This window comes from Cebus imitator, unplaced genomic scaffold (assembly GCF_001604975.1).
Source record: "Cebus imitator isolate Cc_AM_T3 unplaced genomic scaffold, Cebus_imitator-1.0 Scaffold4, whole genome shotgun sequence".
Lineage (NCBI taxonomy): Eukaryota > Metazoa > Chordata > Mammalia > Primates > Cebidae > Cebus > Cebus imitator.
Window position 1 is genome coordinate 3064269 of NW_016107319.1, and position 18359 is coordinate 3082627.

The 18359-nt window shown below is 46.8% G+C and overlaps 1 protein-coding gene across 2 annotated transcripts in view; it reads right to left on the bottom strand.

The window, feature by feature from the left end:
• The window catches only part of ABAT (4-aminobutyrate aminotransferase), a 116534-nt gene that overhangs the window by 24949 nt on the left and 73226 nt on the right, over positions 1 to 18359 (bottom strand). For both annotated transcript variants that reach the window (XM_017533784.2, XM_017533792.2), the window contains exons 3-6: positions 17451 to 17548; positions 15912 to 15941; positions 14137 to 14254; positions 6803 to 6852 (exon numbers count right to left, since the gene is read on the bottom strand). In XM_017533784.2, coding sequence (XP_017389273.1) covers positions 6803 to 6852; positions 14137 to 14254; positions 15912 to 15941; positions 17451 to 17548 — 296 coding nt within the window. The remainder of the gene's footprint in view (positions 1 to 6802; positions 6853 to 14136; positions 14255 to 15911; positions 15942 to 17450; positions 17549 to 18359) is intronic.

Sequence of the window (18359 nt, forward strand, 5' to 3'; positions counted from 1 at the left end):
GGCGTGGTAGCACGTTCCTGTAATCTCAGCTACTCAGGAGGCTGAGGTAGGAGAACTGCTTCAACTTGGGAGATGGAGGCTGCAATGAGCTGAAATCATACCACTGCACTCCGGCGTGGGTGACAGAGCAAGACTCTGTCTGAAAAAAAAAAGGGATTGTACTAAATGCAATGTAGCATCCTGGATTGGATCCTAGAACAACAGAAAAAAGGACATGAGTGGAAAACCTGAAGAAATACAAATAAAGTATGTGATGTGTCAGGTATCAATGCTAATTTGTACAAATTGTTTTGACAAATGTACCTGGTGATGTAAGATGTTAACGTTGGAGGGAGCTGGGCAAAGCTGGATGTGAACCGTCTTTACAGCTTGTCAGTACATCTAAAATTATTCTAAAATAAAATATTCCAGTTATAAAAATGGCTGCGTGCAGCAGCTCATGCCTGTAATCTCAGCACTTTGGGAGATCGAGGTGGAAGGATCTGGAGCTTTTAAACTCAGTTGCCAAAAAATGGAAACAAACCAAACCTTTCTCCACTGGGAAAAGGATAAGGCAGTCTGGGCAACAAGGTGAGGCCAGCCTGGACAACAAGGTGAGACCCCATCTCTATAAGAAATACAGAAACTTTAGCCAGGTGTGGTGGCTGGGCCTGTAGTCCCAGCTACTAGGGAGGCTGAGCTGGGAGGGTAGCTTGATCCCCAGGAGGTCGAGGCTGCATGAGCCGTGATTGTGCCAATGTACTCTAGCCTGACTGACACAGTGAGGTGAGGCTGTCTCAAAAAAAATAATAAAGAAAATAAAAATGGGAGGATTATACTGGGATCTGGGGACTCTTGAGCAAAATCAGTGTAATATACTTAGTACAAATCCAAATAGCAGCATCACTGTAGAGGACGAGACGCAAGGGCAGAGGGGTCCCCAGAGGTGATTATCCCAGTGGCTTTCGGACTTGCCTTGAGCTGCTAGAAACTGGCAGATTCCTGCATCTTGCATTCTCTGCTCTGCAATCACTCAGTGGGGTCTAGGATAAATGGTGAGGGAAGTTAACCCTCCTCATTATAGAGGACCAGAGAGTTCAAGCAACTTGGCCCAAGTCACACAGCCAAGAAGAGGCAGAACTACAACTTAAATCTCAGTTTGCTGACTTCAGATGCCATTCTCTGTCAAATACTGCAGGCAGCCTCCACCTGGAGATGCTCATGCTTGGCACAGCCCAGAGAACTTGGCTTGCCTTGAAGGGGCTTTTTTTTTTTTTTTTTTGAAACAGAGTCTTACTCTGTCTCTCAGGTTGCTGGTGTGCAGTAGCGTGATATCAGCTCACTGCAGCCTTGACCTCCCAGGCTAAAGTGATCCTCCCACCTCAGCCTCCCAAATAACTGGGACTACAGGCATGCCCCACCACATCCAGCTAATTTTTTTTGTATTTTTTATAGAGATGGGGTTTCGCCATTGTTTCCCAGGCTGGTCTCAAACTCTTGGACTCAAGTGATCTGCCTGCCTCAGCCTCCCAAAGTGCTGGGATTACAAGGGTGAGCCACTGTGCCCAACCTTGGAGGGGACTTTGAGGAGCATTTCCTTCTGGCTCTGACCGGTCAGTGGGGCTCCTAAAAAAATCACATCATGAGATTAGGGTAGAAGCAGGCTGGCCCTCACTGGCAGCAGGGAAGTGGCTCCCAGAAGGGGACAGCGGGGCTGGCTGGCAGCTTGACAGCTTATCTGGGTCTAGGAACAATGTGGGGGTGATGTTCTTGTTCAAGAGAGCGTGACAGTAAGAACAGAAGTTATCTGGGACATCGGGTATCAGGATCAGATGAGGATAGGTTTCTAAATCCTTGCAGTCAGCTCAGCAGTCTTGGGGTGAAGCAAGAAGAGAATCAGCTTTGGCTTTAGTGGCTGTGCAACCTTGGGCAACTCACTTAACCTCTCTGAGCTTTGGGTTTCTCATCTGCCAAACTGGAGACTCTTCACTAGGTGCTTGTAAGGAAGCCATGAGATGATGTGGCATACAGATGATGCAGGAGTTCAGTCTTGAAGGAAGAGTCATGCAGAGAGAAAGGCACAGAGGTCACGGGATGGTAGGTGTCTTGCTTGGTCAGGCCTGCTGTGCTGTGTGCATTTGCTGCAATGTGACTGTGCACATGCAATCTTCATGATTATTTTATAACTTGCGGGCCATGTAATGAGATGGTCCTGGTGACATAAGAAACAGTAACCGGAGGTTGGGCACTGTGGCACACGCCTCCAATCCTAGTCACTTAGGATGCCGAGGTGAAAGGATCTTATGAGTCTAGGAGATTGAGGCTGCAGTGAGCCATGATCAAGCCACTGCACTCCAGCCTGGGTGACACAGAGAGACCCTGCCAGAAGAAAGAAGAAGAAGGAGAAGAAGAAAAAGGAAGAAGAAGGAAAAAGGAGGAGGAGGGAGAAAGAAAAAGGAAGAAAGAAGAAGAAAAAAGCAGGGGCTCACACCTGTAGTCCTAGCACTTTGGGAGGCTGAGGTGGGCAGATCATGAGGTCAGGACTTTGAGACCAGCCTGATCAACATGGTAAAACCCTGTCTCTACTAAAAGTACAAAAATTAGCCGGGCGTGGTGGCGCACACCTGTAATCCCAGCTACTCAGGAGGCTGAAGCAGGGGAATCACTTGAATCCAGGAGGCGGAGGTTGTGATGAGCCAAGATTGTGCCATTCCACTACAGCCTGGGCAACAAGAGTGAAACTCTGTTTTTAAAAAAAATCATAATTGGAACCCAGATATTAGATCCAGGGGACATGGTTTCATTTTTAGGAAGTCACATGAAATAATTACATGGCAGAGTTTCAGGTTTTGGTTTGGGCTGCAAAAGAGTTGATAAACCCCTTCTCAAGACTTTGGTGACCTGGCAGGAACCTGCCCTGTACAGGTTGAATGCCATTGCTATCACCTGAGTTATCCTCAGCCAAAAACCTGGAAGATCCAAGATGTCAGTCAAAGGTGCACAGCCTGCTGCCCTGGGTGTGTCCTGCTGAAAACCTTTCAGCCCCTGGAGGTCAGCTACCACCTCTCTAAGACTGCGGCAGGGTGCTCATTTCATTAAGCCTCAAACTCAGTTCCTCTGCAGAACAACTCAGCCCAGACTGGGATGGAGACTGTGGATTCACCATCAAATCCCAGCACCGAAAACAGTGCGTGGCACATTGAAGCGTTCAGTCAATAACCAGTGAATGAGCAAACGTCAAGCAATAAGGCTAAAGAAGAAAGGGGGAGGCAGCTCTCCAAGGGCCTGGTATTTGAGATAGAGGAGATCGGGACACATCCCGAAGGCAGTGAGCACCGGGGAAGGGTTCCACGCGTGGTGCGGTTTGGAGGATGGTTTGGGGGAGATGAGAAGGGAAGTGGGACGGATCGATGGGGAGAGGTCGCTGATAGAAATCCATGTGGGAGATGTGAGGGCTAGGACCAGTCCCCGACTAGGTGAGAGGTGAGAGAGAGGTGAAACGTGACGTGGGTAGGGAAAGTCGGGGAAATTCCTGGCAGGGACAGGGTAGTACTGTTCCCTGAAATCAGAATCCCTGGGCCTTTGTTTTTTGAAAAACATTTTTGTTTTGTTTTGTTTTAGAGGCAAGGTGTCGCTCTGTTGCCCAGGCTAGAGTGCAGTGGTGAGATTGCAGCTCACTGCAGCTTTACCTTCCTGGGCTCAAGTGATCCTCCTATCTCAGCCTCCTGAGTAGCTGGGACTACAGGTATGCACCATCACGCCTGGCTCATTTTTTTAAGAAACGGTTTTCCTACAGACAGGGTCTCGATATGTTGCCCAGGCTGGTCTCCAACTCTTGGCCTCAAGGATCCTTCTGCCTCAGCCTCCCAGAGTGCTGGGATTACAGGCATGAGCCACTACACCCAGCCAGAATCTCTGGGCCATGACGTCACAGGTTGTTGGGGACGATTCTGCCTCCGGAGGCGGTTGACACTGCAAATGTGTCTGACATGTTTGTTGACAATCTTTTTTAAGCACCAACTGCCAAGACATCTGGGATCGGCACAACATTTCAAAACAAAACCAGGCTCTGGATGTAAACACATCCGGGAGCCTCCGGCCGCAGTGGGCCTCGTCAGACACCTTCAGGAGGACACAGGTCCCCTCTACAGCAGCCCCTAAACCTGTCAACGAATTAAAGGCAAGAGTGCCCCTGGCCCCTCCCAGGCAGGGTGCACCCATTCAGAAAGAAGGAAACGTGGTTCTTTCCTATTAGCTCAAACCCTGTTCATTTAAAGGGAGGAAAGTTTCAGGGCTGGGGATCCCCTTTCTGACCAGGATTGGGCCTTTGCTCCTCCTGCCTTTCTTAGATTTCTTTTTGGGATCAAGTTCCTTGTTGTGTGTGGATGAGTATGTCACTCTCTGAGTCAAAGAAAAACCCTCCAGTGATGACTGGAGCTCTCTGCGGCTGTGGGAGTGGAGCTGGTATGATCGGCGTGGAGGCTGTCTGGCCAACAGTTCCACTCCGAGCTTCACATCTAACACACACACACACGTGTACAGCAAAAGACACACACTTGACCACCCACAGCAGTGGTCTTCATAAGAGCCCTGAGCTGAAGCTATGCAGATACCCACGGACAGACAGTAAGATTGCAGGATATCCACGGAGGGGAACACTCTAAAGCTGTGAGGGTAGACGGTCTGCGATTACATGCACCAGGAGCAATCACCCACGCATAATTTTGAATAAAATAAGCCAGAGAAAATAAAGATACACACTGCAAAGCTCCACTTACGTGGCGATAAAGAACTGGAGAACTACAACTGGGCGTGGTGGCTCACGCCTGTAATCCCAGGACTTTGAGAGATGGAGGCAGGAGGATCACTTGAGCCCAGGAGTTGGAGACCAGTCTGGGCAACATGGTGAAACCCCGTCTCCTACCAAACCAAACCAAACAAAACAAAAAACACACAAAAATTACCCAGACATGGTGGTGGGCATCTGCAGTCCCAGCTACTCAGGAGGCTGCGGTGGGAGGATTGCTTGAGCCCAGGAGGGTGAGGTTGCAGTGAGCCATGATTGTACCCCTGCACTCCAGCCTGGGCAGCAGAGCAAGATTCTGTCTCAAGAAAAACAAACCAACCAAACTGGAGAAATGCAGCAGTCTGTTAAAAGTAAGGGGACTGGTCTACTTAATTTAGCTGGCAGGAATAATAACTAGGTGAGGACATGTTCTGATTTCCCGTTAACAATTCGTGCATTCTCAAAGGGAGTGAGAAAAATCCTGCTCTGTTCCATATAAAGCACGGACGTAAATATAACACACAGATACACTCCATATGTACTGCATGTATGTATTACCATTTCAGGATAGGGAACAATTAGGAAAATACTGTCTAAAAATGCTCCTTAAGGGGATGTTCCGATAACAAAAAAAAAGCTGTGAAACACTGTGTGACATGGGAATATTCACTGAGTGGTGCATTTAGGCTCTACGTGTGTCTGCATGGGTTATGCTTTTTTTGTTTTGTTTTGAGATGGTGTCTCCCTCTGTCGCCCAGGCTGGAGTGCAATGGCACCATCTCAGCTCACTGCAACCTCCTCCTCTTGGGTTCAAGTGATTCTCCTGCCTCAGCCTCCCAAGTGGCTGGGATTTACAGGCTCGCACCACCATACGTGGCTAATTTTGTATTTTTAATACAGACGGTGTTTCACCATGCTGGCCAGGTTGGTCTCGAACTCCTGACCTCAAGTGTTCTGCCTGCCTCAACCGCCCGAAGTCGTGGGATGACAGGCTTGAGCCATCGCACCCTGCCATATACTTTAGTATAAATGTGCAATGGCTTTCTACCTCTCTCAGGATAGAGACAGAAGTCTTCTATTGCAGGAGTTCTCACCTGGGGTGACTGTGTCCACCAGGGGACATCTGGCCATGTCTGCAGACATTTCTGGCTGTGACAACCTCAGGAGGGAGGCGCTCCTGGCATTTAGTGGGTAGAGTCCAGGGATGCCGCTCAGTGTCTCAATACACAGGACAGCCCCCCCGCCACCAAAACACAGAATTATCTGGCTACGGATGTCCACGGTGCGAGAGTTCAGAGCCCCTGGTCTAGGTGGCATCTGAAAACGCTGTGCCTCTGCTGCTACTCCAGTCCTCCTGGGGTCCCTCCTCACTCTCTCTGCTCCAGCCACACTGCTGCCCTCCCAGGTGCCCTCTTCTCCCTACTGGGACCAGGACTGGGTTTTCATTCCTCCCTGCTAGGCCTCTTCCTGACTCACGACTCATGACCTGCCAGACCTTCCTCTGATCTCAGCTAAAATGTCATTTCTCTGGGAAGCCTCCCTGACACCCACCCGCTCCATCCCCAAATAGCTCAGCTTCTGTGGGTTTATTCTCAGCACCTCCACTAGCTGTGTGACCTTGGGCAAATACTTAACTACTCTCTGCCTCGGTTTCTGCATCTGTAAAATGGGGATAACAAGAGTACCTGCTTCACAGACTTTTCAATATTATAGCTATAAAGTGCTGATTATAGCATTTGGTACAAATTACGCTCTCCATAAACATGAACTATTAGCGTCATTCTTTTATGCCCACAAAGTACTACCGACCTTACTCTGTAGCACTTAGTATGGCTGCAATTCTCTATTCACGTGTGTGGTTAATTGACTGCCTGCGTCTTTGTTTACCAAGGTATTCCATATATCTGGCACATAGTATGGGCTCAGTAAATATTTTTGGAATGAATGAATGAGTGGACTATTGCCAGAGTCTGCCCAGTGAGTCTGTGAATGGCCATGAACACATTGTGCCCTTTTCTGTGTAACCCCAAGACCTACCGCATTTTGAGGCTGTTGGATGAGTTTCAGCAGGGCAGGGTGGCTGTAACCTGAGGGCAGGAGAGTATTGTTAGAGCTGTCACTGCATCCAAGGGTTCCCTGTGCCCCTCCCACCTCTCCTTCCCCCTCCCTTCCTTTCCAAGCCCCACAACTCTCTTTAAACACCAAAGGGTCTTTTATCCTTTGTTGACAAAAAGAGACTCCTGGGGCCCCACCTAGCACTCCTGACTCAGAAGCTCTTAGGGAGCAGCCCAGAAATCCAACAAATTCTCCAGGAGATTCTGATCCTTGTTCAGGTTTCAGACCTACTGGACTACATAAACATAAGGGGAGAAAAGTGCGTTGAACACTGTGGCTCACGCCTGTAATCCCAGCACTTCAGGAGGCCGAGTTGGGCAGATCACTTGAGGTCAGAAGTTCGAGACCAGCTTGGCCAACATGGCGAAACCCTGTCTCTACTAAAAATACAAAAATTAGCCAGGCGTGGTAGCATGTGCCTGTAATCCCAGCTATTTAGAGACCGAGGCAGGAGAATTGCTTGAACCCGGGAGGCGGAGGTTGCAGTGAGCTGAGATCATACCACTGCACACAGCCTGGGGGACAGCAAGACTCCATCTCAAAAAAAAAAAAAAAAAAAAGAGAAAAAAGGAGGGTAGATACATGCAAGGTCAAAGAAAATTTCTAGCCTGGGGCTGGGTGGTGTGCTTCAATAATCCTGTGCGCTGAATTGCACATATGATCCTCACCTTCCTTCCCAGCGCCTGTTGGCTGAGTCACATTCGACAAATGTTTGCTCGGGGACTTAGTGAGTAGTGATGCCACCTGCAATCTGTGACCCTCATGCCTCGTCCTGCCTTTATACATCTGCTTATTCCCAGAGTTCCACGGCATTTACCATCCAAACTGGGCCTGACATTGCACGACAAGGCTTAGCACACTCAGATTCAGCGATTGCTCTTCTATGAATTTATCCTACAAATGTGTATAAAGATCTATGAACATGGATCTTAATTGTGACACTCTCATATCTCAAGACTTGAAAGCAACCCAACATCCATCAATAGTGGGTCAGGGAAATAAACCTAGTGTAACAAATCAGCTGTAGAAAAGGATGGGAGAGATTGATTTGTGCTGAGTTAGAATAATCTCTGAAATATCTGCTAAGTGAAGAAGGAGAGACACAGGATACGTGTGTGCTTATGCAGGCACTGCATATCTCTCTAGAAGAAGCTGATAATAACTTTGCTTTTGGGAGAGGAATCGGGAAGAGGCTCAGGCTTAGTAAAGACACTGGTCCCCACTCTATTAAAATTAAAATAATGAGACAATAGATGCAGCAAACCACCATGGCACACGTATACCTATGTAACAAACCTGCGCATTCTGTACGTCTCCTATTTTTTAAAAAAGAAATAAAAAAAATTAAAATAAAAGTGTTTGAAGTTAATTAATAATGATTACTCTGTAGTAATGTTAGACTCAAGCAAGATTGTTATAATCTTCCAGGGCTTCTTCAAAGACATTCTCAATGATTCTATTGCAGGTTGGCTTCCCCTAGGAAGTCAAGCCCTTCCCTTCTCCTTCCTTCCTTCCTTCCTTCCTTCCTCCCCCCCTTCCTCCCTCTTCCCTCCCCTCTTTCTTCTTTCCTTCCCCTTCCCTTCCCTTCCTTTCCCCTCCCCCTCCCCTCCCCTCCCTCCCTTCCATCCTCCTCCCCATTTTTTCTTTCTTTTTCTTTTTCTTTTTGACAGAGTCTTGCCTTGTTGCCCAAGCTGGAGGGCAGTGGCACAATCTTGGCTCACTGCAATCTCCACCTCTTGTGTTCAAATGATTCTCATGCCTCAGCCTCTGGAGTAGCTGAGATTGCAGATGTGCACCACCATGCCTGGCTAATATTTTGTATTTTTAGTAGAGATGGGTTTTTGCCATGTTGCCAGGCTGGTCTTGAACTCCTGTCCTCAGGTGATCCACCTGCCTCGGTCTTCCAAAGTGCTAGGATTACAGGTGTGAGCCACTGAACCAGGCCTGAAGTCAAGCTATTTCCTCTCTCCTGGTTATGCACCTGCCCTGCAGGTCATCTCCCACTCAGTACTGGGAGACAATTACACATCAGGTCGGAGAACAAGAGGGTGGCAGGGTCTCTTTCTGAGAAAAGAACTCAGCACCTGACCTCATTTGTTTGACTTGAGTTTCCAAAAATCGCAGCTCTCATCCTGATGAATGCATCCTCACTTTTTTTTTTTTGAGACGTAGTCTCATTCTGTCACACAGACTGGGTGCAGTGGTACAATCTCCGCTCACTGTAACCTCTGCCTCCCCAGTTTAAGCAATTCTCTGCCTCAGCCTCCTGAGTAGCTCAGATTATAGGCACCCATCACCACGCTGGCTAATTTTTTGTATTTTTAGTAGAGACAGGGTTTCACCATCTTGGCCAGGCTGGTCTTGAACTCTTGACCTTGTGATCCACCTGCCTCAGCCTCCCAGCTTCTGGGATTACAGGCATGAACCACCATGCCCGGCTGCCTCATCACTTTCATGTGTCTGGAAGCCCTGGAAAGTGGCCATGCGATGGTGGGTGATGCCCATTCCCACTTCTGCCACATACACAGAGTCCCCTGTCCATGGCAATGCTGCTCCACAGGCCCAGGACACTTTGTGGTGGCGCCTGGCCCACCCTGGCCAGAGGACCAGAGGGAGGGAGTCTTAGGAGAGCTGCCTCAGGGTTAGCATACCCATGGTGGCCACCAACCAGGACTTGACACCATGCCTCAAAGAGTTAAAGAAACCAGTGGCTACATTCTTGGGCTTACAGGACAGCAGAGAGAAAAAAAGAAACAACTTACTGAAAAGCTGAAGCTGTGCCCCAGCCAGTAAGAGCCAGTAAGGAACAGAAATTCTTGAGTTTGCAAGAGAGCAGATAAGAAAGGAATCTCACTTTGGGAGGCTAAGATTGGGGGATCACTTGAGGTCAGGAGTTTCCTGGCCAACACGGTGAAACCCCGTCTCCGCTAAAAATAGAAAAATTAGCCCAGTGTGGTGGTGTGTGCCTGTAATCTCAGCGACTTGGGAGGCTGAGGCAAGAGAATTGCTTGAACCAGGGAGGTGGAGATTGCAGTGAGCTGAGATGGCACCACTGCACTCCAGCCTAGGTGAGAATCCATCTCAAAAAAAAGAAAGAAAGAAAGAGGAAGGAAGGAGGGAAGGAAGGAAGGAAGGAAGGAAGGAAGGAAGGAAGGAAGGAAAGAAAAAAGGAAAGAAGGAAGGAAATAAATAAATAAATAAATAAATAAACTTGTTTGCTGAAAATGCAGAAACTCTCTCTGCTTATGAGATCAAGGAGAAACAGGCTGAAATCTGTTGGGACCAAGATGGTCAACTGGAGTTTGTGCAAAACGAGTGTGCTGACGTCACAGCCTGAATTTCTACCCCAAGGTTCATGCTGACTCCTACAGAATTTGAACATGCAATCCCTGCAGTAGCATGGAGACAACTGTCCATGCCCGAGGCCTTTCCAGACTTCTCCTTTCCTTTCACCAGTCACCTGCTAACCTCAGAATTCACCCCCTGAACTTCTTGTTTTTTTCCTGAGACCAGGTCTCACTCTGTTGCCCAGGCGGAAGTGCAGTGGCATGATCATGGCTCACTGCAGCCCCAACCTCCCCAGCTTAACCAATCCTCCCATTTCAGCCTCCCGGATAGCCGGGCTTCCAGGTGTGCACCACCATGCCTGGCTAATTTTGGTAGTTTTTATAGAGGCTGGGTTTCGCCATGTTGGTTAGGCTGGTCCCACATTCCTGAGCTCAAGTTATCTTCCTGTCTTGGCCTCCCAAAGTATTGGGATTACAGGTGTGAGCCACTGTGCCCAGCCAAATACATTAACTTTGGAAGGAGAGTTTATATCAATGTGGCCAGAGGTTGAAATCAGTAGGAACAATCTGTTGCCTGCCCAAGCCTCTGGGCCTGGGGCACGCACTCCTTCATAGTAAGAGATCAGGTGTTAAAGACCGGGCATCACCCAGGGGAGACTTTCTCCTCAACAGAACAAAACAGTGAAAGTAATCTGAAATGCCTTGGGGGTCCACTCTGCCTTGACAAGAAGATGGATGGGAGAGGCAAGGAGGGGCCCAGGGTAGAGAGGACTGTTAACATTCATCCCTGCTACTCCCCAGTCCTACTCCAACGCACGCTGGACCTAAGGCTGCAAAGTGAGCCTTACTCAAGAAAGGAACACTCTGGATTTCTCCAGCTATTTTTGGGCCAAAGGTCTCTAAGCCTTGGGTCCTTATCAACATTGCGGGAATGTTCGGGACTTTTCTGCCTCTGGAGATAAGCCTGTTCCAGGTAAACCTCATTAAGCCTCAGAGGCAGTGTGCCTTATGGGCTTCTGAAGAAGAGATGAAAGCAGAGCTGGTCCCTCTGATCAGGGAAATTCTGCCCTGGGCTTTTGATACTGTGGGACTCCCATATTTCAGGGCAGGGCAGGGGCAGGAGTCTGCAAGGCGGCTGCCATAGAAATAAGCTTGGGAGGCAGAGATGTGTTTGTTCACATCCTGGCTTAGCCTTGGACTCCCTTTGTATACCAGGCAAACCCTGCAAGCTCTTGAGACTTGGGCCAGTCAGTCAACTGGAGGTGATGTTAAAAGACCCTACTTTAAGGCAGTTGTAGCCCTGTAATGAGACAACATATAAGGCACTTAGCAATATGCCAGATGTGTAGTAAATTCACAATAACTATTAACGTAAAAAAGAATCTTTTCAAAGACTACAGATACGGGAGAACAGGTGGCCAGAGAAAGAACTTTTAGAATTCCTAGATTTTTTTTTTTTTTTTTTGCTGAGACAGAGTCTTCCTCAGTCACCCAGGCCAGAGTGCAGTGGCATGATCTTGGCTCACTGCAACCTCTGCCTCCCAGGTTCAAGCAATTCTCCTGCCTCAGCCTCTCCAGTAGCTGGGACTACAGGCATGCACCACCATGCCTGGCTAATTTTTTTTGTATTTTTAGTAGAGACGGGGTTTCACCGTGTTGGCCAGGCTGGTCTCGAACTCCTAATCTCCTGATCCACCCGCCTTGGCCTCTCAAAGCATTAGGATTACAGGCGTAAGCCACTGTGTCTGGGCTTGTTTTTGTTTTTATTGAGACAGGGTTTTGCACTGTTGCCTAGGCTGGAGTGCGGTGGTATGATCATAGCCCACTGCAGCCTCAATCTCCTGGGCTCCACTGATCCTCCTGACTGAGCCTTCAGAGTAGCTGGGACTAAAGGCATTAAAAAATTTTTTTTGTAGAGATGGGGTTGGGTCTCACTATATTGCCCAGATTGGTCTTCAACTCCTAGCCTCAAGCAGTCCTCTTCCCTTGGCCTCCAAAAATATTTGGATTACCAGCGTGAGCCACTGTGCTGGGCCAAACTTCTAGTTTTTTAAACAAATGCTGCTAATCTGATTCCCTGACCTTCACACACACAGTGGGTAGCTGGACATTCAGACTGAGGGAGTCCTAGGGGTTGGGTCACTATCCCACAGCTAATATACAGTGGAGCCAGGATTTGAACCCAGGACAACTCAAGAGCCTATCCCTTCTACTCCAACACAAACGGGAGATGGGGCTTTATAAATCTTTGTCTCCAAAATGCCTTCTGTGGCCGAGGCATCCCTGAATAACGGACTTCCCCAAAAGAATGAGTCATCCGCTTACGACAGTAATAATAATAGCATCTTAATGGGAAATAAGTAGGTATGAGGAAATGGGCAAGGGAAGAAGAGGAGGAGTGGACACCCACGGCTGGGTCTCAGGGAGAAAGGCTCCAGGCTGCTGACCAGGGGGGCTGTGGGAGGTGCTGATGGGGAACAGAGGATGCCCTGGGCTCCTCTGCAGCAGAAGAACCAGTGTCATCTGTGAAGGGACAGGCTTCATCAGACACAGCCCACGGACTTACTGAAGGTAAACGGGAATCCAGCAGCCAAAGGAACATTAACCATCCAAGCTGCAAATAGCAGCTACCTGCATTTCCAAATTAGGCCTGTCAATCCTGTCTGTGTGCCCTTTTCCACAGCGAGTCACGCTCTATATGGCTGGGAGGTGAGCCTGGGGAAGCAGAGGCTGTGGGCCTCCCACCGAGGTCACTTTCACCCGGGAGGTCACCGTTTCCCAGCTGCTGTGTGTGTTGGTTGATAATGACTCCAGCTGCCTCCTTGCCTGGAAAATTGCCCGTGGCAAATGGAAGCCACTTTGCAGAGGAGATTACACGAGTTCTCCCCTCTGGCAGCTGATGGGCAATGACTAGCTGGCACAGTACCATAAAAAGCCGGGCCCTCTGCTTCAGTCCAAGACCAACTCTGGGGTGTGGCGCACGCTCCAGAGCCCCAAGTGGGGTCAGGCTGTGGATAGTTCTAGCTGAGACCTCATCCTTCTTAGCTTCTTCCCCCGACCCAGGCTGTTTCCCTTCCTCCCCTTTTTCCTGAGAGCTCTCCCTCAATCAGTAACCTGCCCAGGAATCTCCCTCTGTCTGGGTTCAGTGGCTCACGCCTGTAATCCCAGCACTTTGGGAGGCTGAGGTGGGAGGATCAGTTGAGTCCAGGAGTTTGAGACCAGCCTGGGCAGCATAGTGAGACCCCATCTCTACAAAAATAAAAAAATTAGGCCAGTTGTAGTGGCTCACACCTATAATCCCAGCACTGTGGGAGGCCGAGAGAGGCAGATCACTTGAGGGCAGGAGTTCTAGACTACCCTGGCCAACACGGTGAAACCCCGTTTCTACTAAAAATACAAAAATTATACAGGCATGGCAGCGCATGCCTGTAATCCCAGCTACTTGGGAGGCTGAGGCAGGAGAATCACTTGAATCCAGGAGGTGGAGGTTGCAGTGAGCTGAGATTGCGCCACTGAACTCCAGCCTGGTGCACAGAGCAAGACTCTGACGACAACAACAACAAACAAACAAACAAACAAACAAACAAAAACCAGGGAAAAAAGAAATCCCCACCTCAGGCTCTTCTGGGAAACTCAACCTAAGATGTCTACATGGTGGCCACGGCAGTCACACAGATGGGTTTGCATCCTAGCTGTAATTCCTATGCAACCTACCAAACCTCTCTATGCTTTGTTAATTAATACATATTTACCTTGTAGGCTTTGGGGAGGAGAAGATGGGAGAGGACATATAATATGTCTAATAATATACCCTTTATGAATTACTTATTGTTTTCCTACCCTTGAGGGAAGCGTCAGGCAACCCCCTGGGATGTGCCTGCTGGACGCCACATCCTACAACCTGGACAGCCACAACTAGCAGAAGGAGAAACAGAGGTGATATCCAAGGAGTGATTTCCCAGCTCTTACCTATGGGGACGGAGGAGATTTGGGAATAAAGATCCAGCATTCGGTTGCCATCAACATCAACAAGGTAATTGCCTCGGCTCTCTTCGTAATTGCAGAAAAAATGCACAGCCTCTGCATTCTTGGAGAAAGAAGAGACCAACTCAGGCTCACTGCCATTCCCTAGATTCCTGGTCTTTCAGGATCAAGCTTGAATCACTGAAGCACATCATATCATGACCTTTCTATGGACACATAGGGGCATCTGTGGGTGCTGGCAATGTATTTCTTGTTTTGGCTAAGTGCATGGGTGGTCTGCTTTATAATAGTTCAATAAGCTGTGATTTTATATTTTATGAATTTTTCTCTATGTGGTTTATACATCAGAACAAAAAAAGAGATACAAATCTGAAGTCGATTCTGTTAAGACATGTTTGGTAAACCTTAGTGCAATCTCAATGAAAACTAAAAATATATAGTAATCATTAAAGAAATAAAAATGTCACACTGGAAAGTACTCACTTAGTGCAAAATAATAAAACGTGCCAAGAGGGCCAGGTGCGGTGACTCACACCTGTAATCCCAGTACTTTGGGAGGCCGAGGCAGGTGGATCATTTGAAGCCAGGAGTTTGAGACCAGCTCAGCAACATGGTAAAAACTCCATCTCTACAAAAATTAGCCAGGTATGCATGCCTGTGATCCCAGCTACTTGGGGGGCTGAGGCAGGAGGATCACTTGTACCCAGAAGGCGGAGGTTTCAGTGAGCTTAGATTGTGCGGCACTGCACTCCAGTCTGGGGTGACAAAGTGAGACTCCATCTCAAATAATTAAAAAAAACATTAAAAGGGGAATAAAAGAACAAAAAAGACAGAAGACATGTAGAGAACAACAATAAATGGCAGCTGTAAATACAACTATATGAATAATAACATTAACTGTGAATGGATTAAACAATCCAATCAAAAGGCAGAGATTGTCAGACTGGATAAAAAGAACCAACTCCATGCAGTTTACAGGAGTCACTTTATATTCAAGAACACAACTACGTTGAAAGTAAAAAGATGGAGAAAGTTATCTGATGCACACAGCAACCATAAGAAAGCTAGAAGGGGTTATAATCGTATCAGAAAAAATAGACTATAAAAATGTTACTAATGAGAGAATATTATAATATTAATATTATAAAGGGTAAATCCACTAAGAAGATATGACAATTATAAACATATTTGCACCTAACAACAGAGCCCTGAATAGATAAAGCAAAAACAGAATTAAAGGGAAAAATAGTTTTATAATAATAGTTGGAGACGTCAGCATCTGGCACTCCATAATGGATAGGGCAACTAGGCAGAAGGTTAGCAAGGAAACAGAAGACTTGAACAATATTCTAAAAGCAACCAGACCTGACAAACATCTATAGAACACTCTGTCCAACAACAGCAGACTACAGAATACATATGGAATATTCTCCAAGCTAGACCATATGTTAGGCCATAAAAAAAGGCTCAATAAATTTAACAGGATTGAAATCACAAAAATGTGTTTCCCAACCATAATGGAATGAAACTAGAAATCAAGAACAGAAATAAATTTGGGAAATCTACCAAAGCATAGAGATTCAACACCATGTAAGTAACCAATGGGTCAAAGAAGAAATCACAGAGGAAATGAGAAAAAACGTTTAGAACAAAAGTCAACTACATTTTTTAAAAAAGAGTCAGAACAGATTAAGCATCTGTCTTTTAGCTCAATTGTGATAAAGAAGCAACAAAAGGAACGTTACCTCATCCTCACTTACCTGAATTATATTCAGCTGTTTCATTAACTCCTGCAGGCAAAAGAACAAAATCATTATAGCAAGTACACACTCTTGCCAAAATAGCTTAAAGTTTTCCATGTTTTCCCAAGTCTTGGCATTTTTTCTCTTTTGCCAATAACTTAATAGTTTATTAGTTAGTCAACAATATTACTTTAAAAATTACTTGATATAAATAGATGGCAGGAAACTATTCCATTACACAGTTAAATTACCAGTACGATAGACAGGCTAGAAATTCAGACACCTGAAAGATAAATTAAAATATTTAGCAAGAAAATCTTAAACTGAAGGTGTTTATCTAGTGCCATTAAAAACACAGATTCTCTGTTATTTAGGGAGAAAAAGGTGTTAACACCTCATTAAGAATATAAATAAAACAACTGAAAATATTAACTTGCACATCAAAGAAGCATTTACAATTATAATCCAGATGTTCCGTAAAGCACTTGTACTTTATTCTATACAGAAACAAGGAATTAGAAACTAGTTGCTTTGATATTACAAAGATGTCAACTCCAAAAGTAATTCAACATAAAATAGATGTTGCAGTTAGTGTCAAAAAATTATATATGTCCACGTAAAAACACAGGATAATATTCATGACAAGAATATGAAGTTATTACAAGAATTTTACTACTACTAGATTAAAATCTGTACCCCCAATAGAAATATGCATTTAAAATATCTCCCATTTTGTTAGCAAAACACTATCCAAAATAACTATAATCACTTATATTAATACAAAGATTTCCAGATTTATAAAATAGTTGCAATGACAAAAGAAGTATGTTTTGACAGGAAAAAAAAGACACTATGGATAAAATATGCAAAGAAAAAATAAATTTGCATTAGAAAGGTTTCAAGATCAAGTTCAAGGGCATTTGATCTCTGAGCACTGTGCCATGTAACATTGCCAGGTTCTTCCACTGTTAGCTGGACATTGTACCCCAGCCCTTGACTCTGGGCTTAAGAGAAGGTATAAGTTGCTTTCGCCAGCAGAAGGAGGCAGCAGTGATGACGGATCCATGCAGAGCCCAGGCCTCAACAGAACTATAGCACGGGCTGGGCGCGGTGGCTCACACTTGTAATTCCAGCACTTTGGGAGGCTGAGGCGAGTGGATCGCAAGGTCAAGAGATCGAGACCATCCTAGCCAACATGATGAAACCCTGTCTCAGCCTCTGGAGTAGCTGGGACTACACCACTCCTGGCTAATTTCTGCATTTTGAGTAGAGACAGGGTTTCACCATGTTGGCCAGGCTGGTCTTGAACCCCTGACCTCAAGTGATCCACCTGCCTTGACCTCCCAGAGTGTTGGGATCACTGGCGTGAGCCAAGGTGCCCAGTCCTTCTTTGGCTTCTTATGGCAAAATGGCCTAATTGAACATCTTGGATCTCTGGTGGTGAACTCTCTGAAAGCAGCTGACAATCAATACAAGTCCCTAAGCTTAGCTGTGTTCTTACTTCTTAGCCCCTTTCTCCCTTTTCCAAAATACCCCACTCAGGTGTGCTCAACTCACCCGAGATCTAGGCCCTGGGACTTCCGTCTTCATCAGAGGCCCATCATAATCAAATTCAACGTCGACTTTGGCTGCGGCTTGGCTAATGTGTCTGGATGCTGCAGGAAACAAAGACAAAAGAAGGTGACAGACAGCAGAGATCATGAGGATTCTGCCCTGACAAATGCCCCATGTACTTAACAGAGGTAGTGCCAGGACCTTAGCCCCATCCCAGCCAGACCACCCCACAACACTGTGGGGCACAGTGGACAGACCAACTGGGGCACCACAAGGACCCTGCAGATTTTAAAAATGGGAAAACTCAGTGTCAACAAAGTCATAGGCAAATAGGCATGCCCCTGTTTTCCTGGCATGAGTACAAGCTGATGCCAGCTTTCTTTTTATTTATTTTTTTTTGTCGAGACAGGGTCTTCTCCATTGCCCAGGCTGGAGTGCAGTGGCCCCATCCCTGACCTCCCAAGGATCAGGTGATCCTCCTGCCTTAGCCTTCTGAGTAGCTGGGATTACAGGCATGCAACCACCATGTCTGGCTAATTTTTATAATTTTAGTAGAGACGGGGTTTTGCCATGTTGCCCAGCCTGGTCTCAGACTCCTGGGCTAAAGCAATCCACCTGCCATCAACTCCCAAATTGCTGGGATTACAGGTGTGAGCCATCATGCCCGACCTGATGCCAGCTTTCTGTTTCTTTCAACTGAGAAATCTTTTTTTATGATTCACCCTAAGAAGATAATGGGACCAGTACAAAGATAGAGGTAAAGAGTATTCATCATAGTATTGTCTATAAGAACAGCAAAGAGGGCCAGATGTGGTCGCCCATGCCTGTAATCCCAGCACTCTGGGGGGCCAAGGTGGGTGGATCTTTTGAGCTCAGAAGCTCACAACCAGCTTGGGTAACATGGTAAAGCCC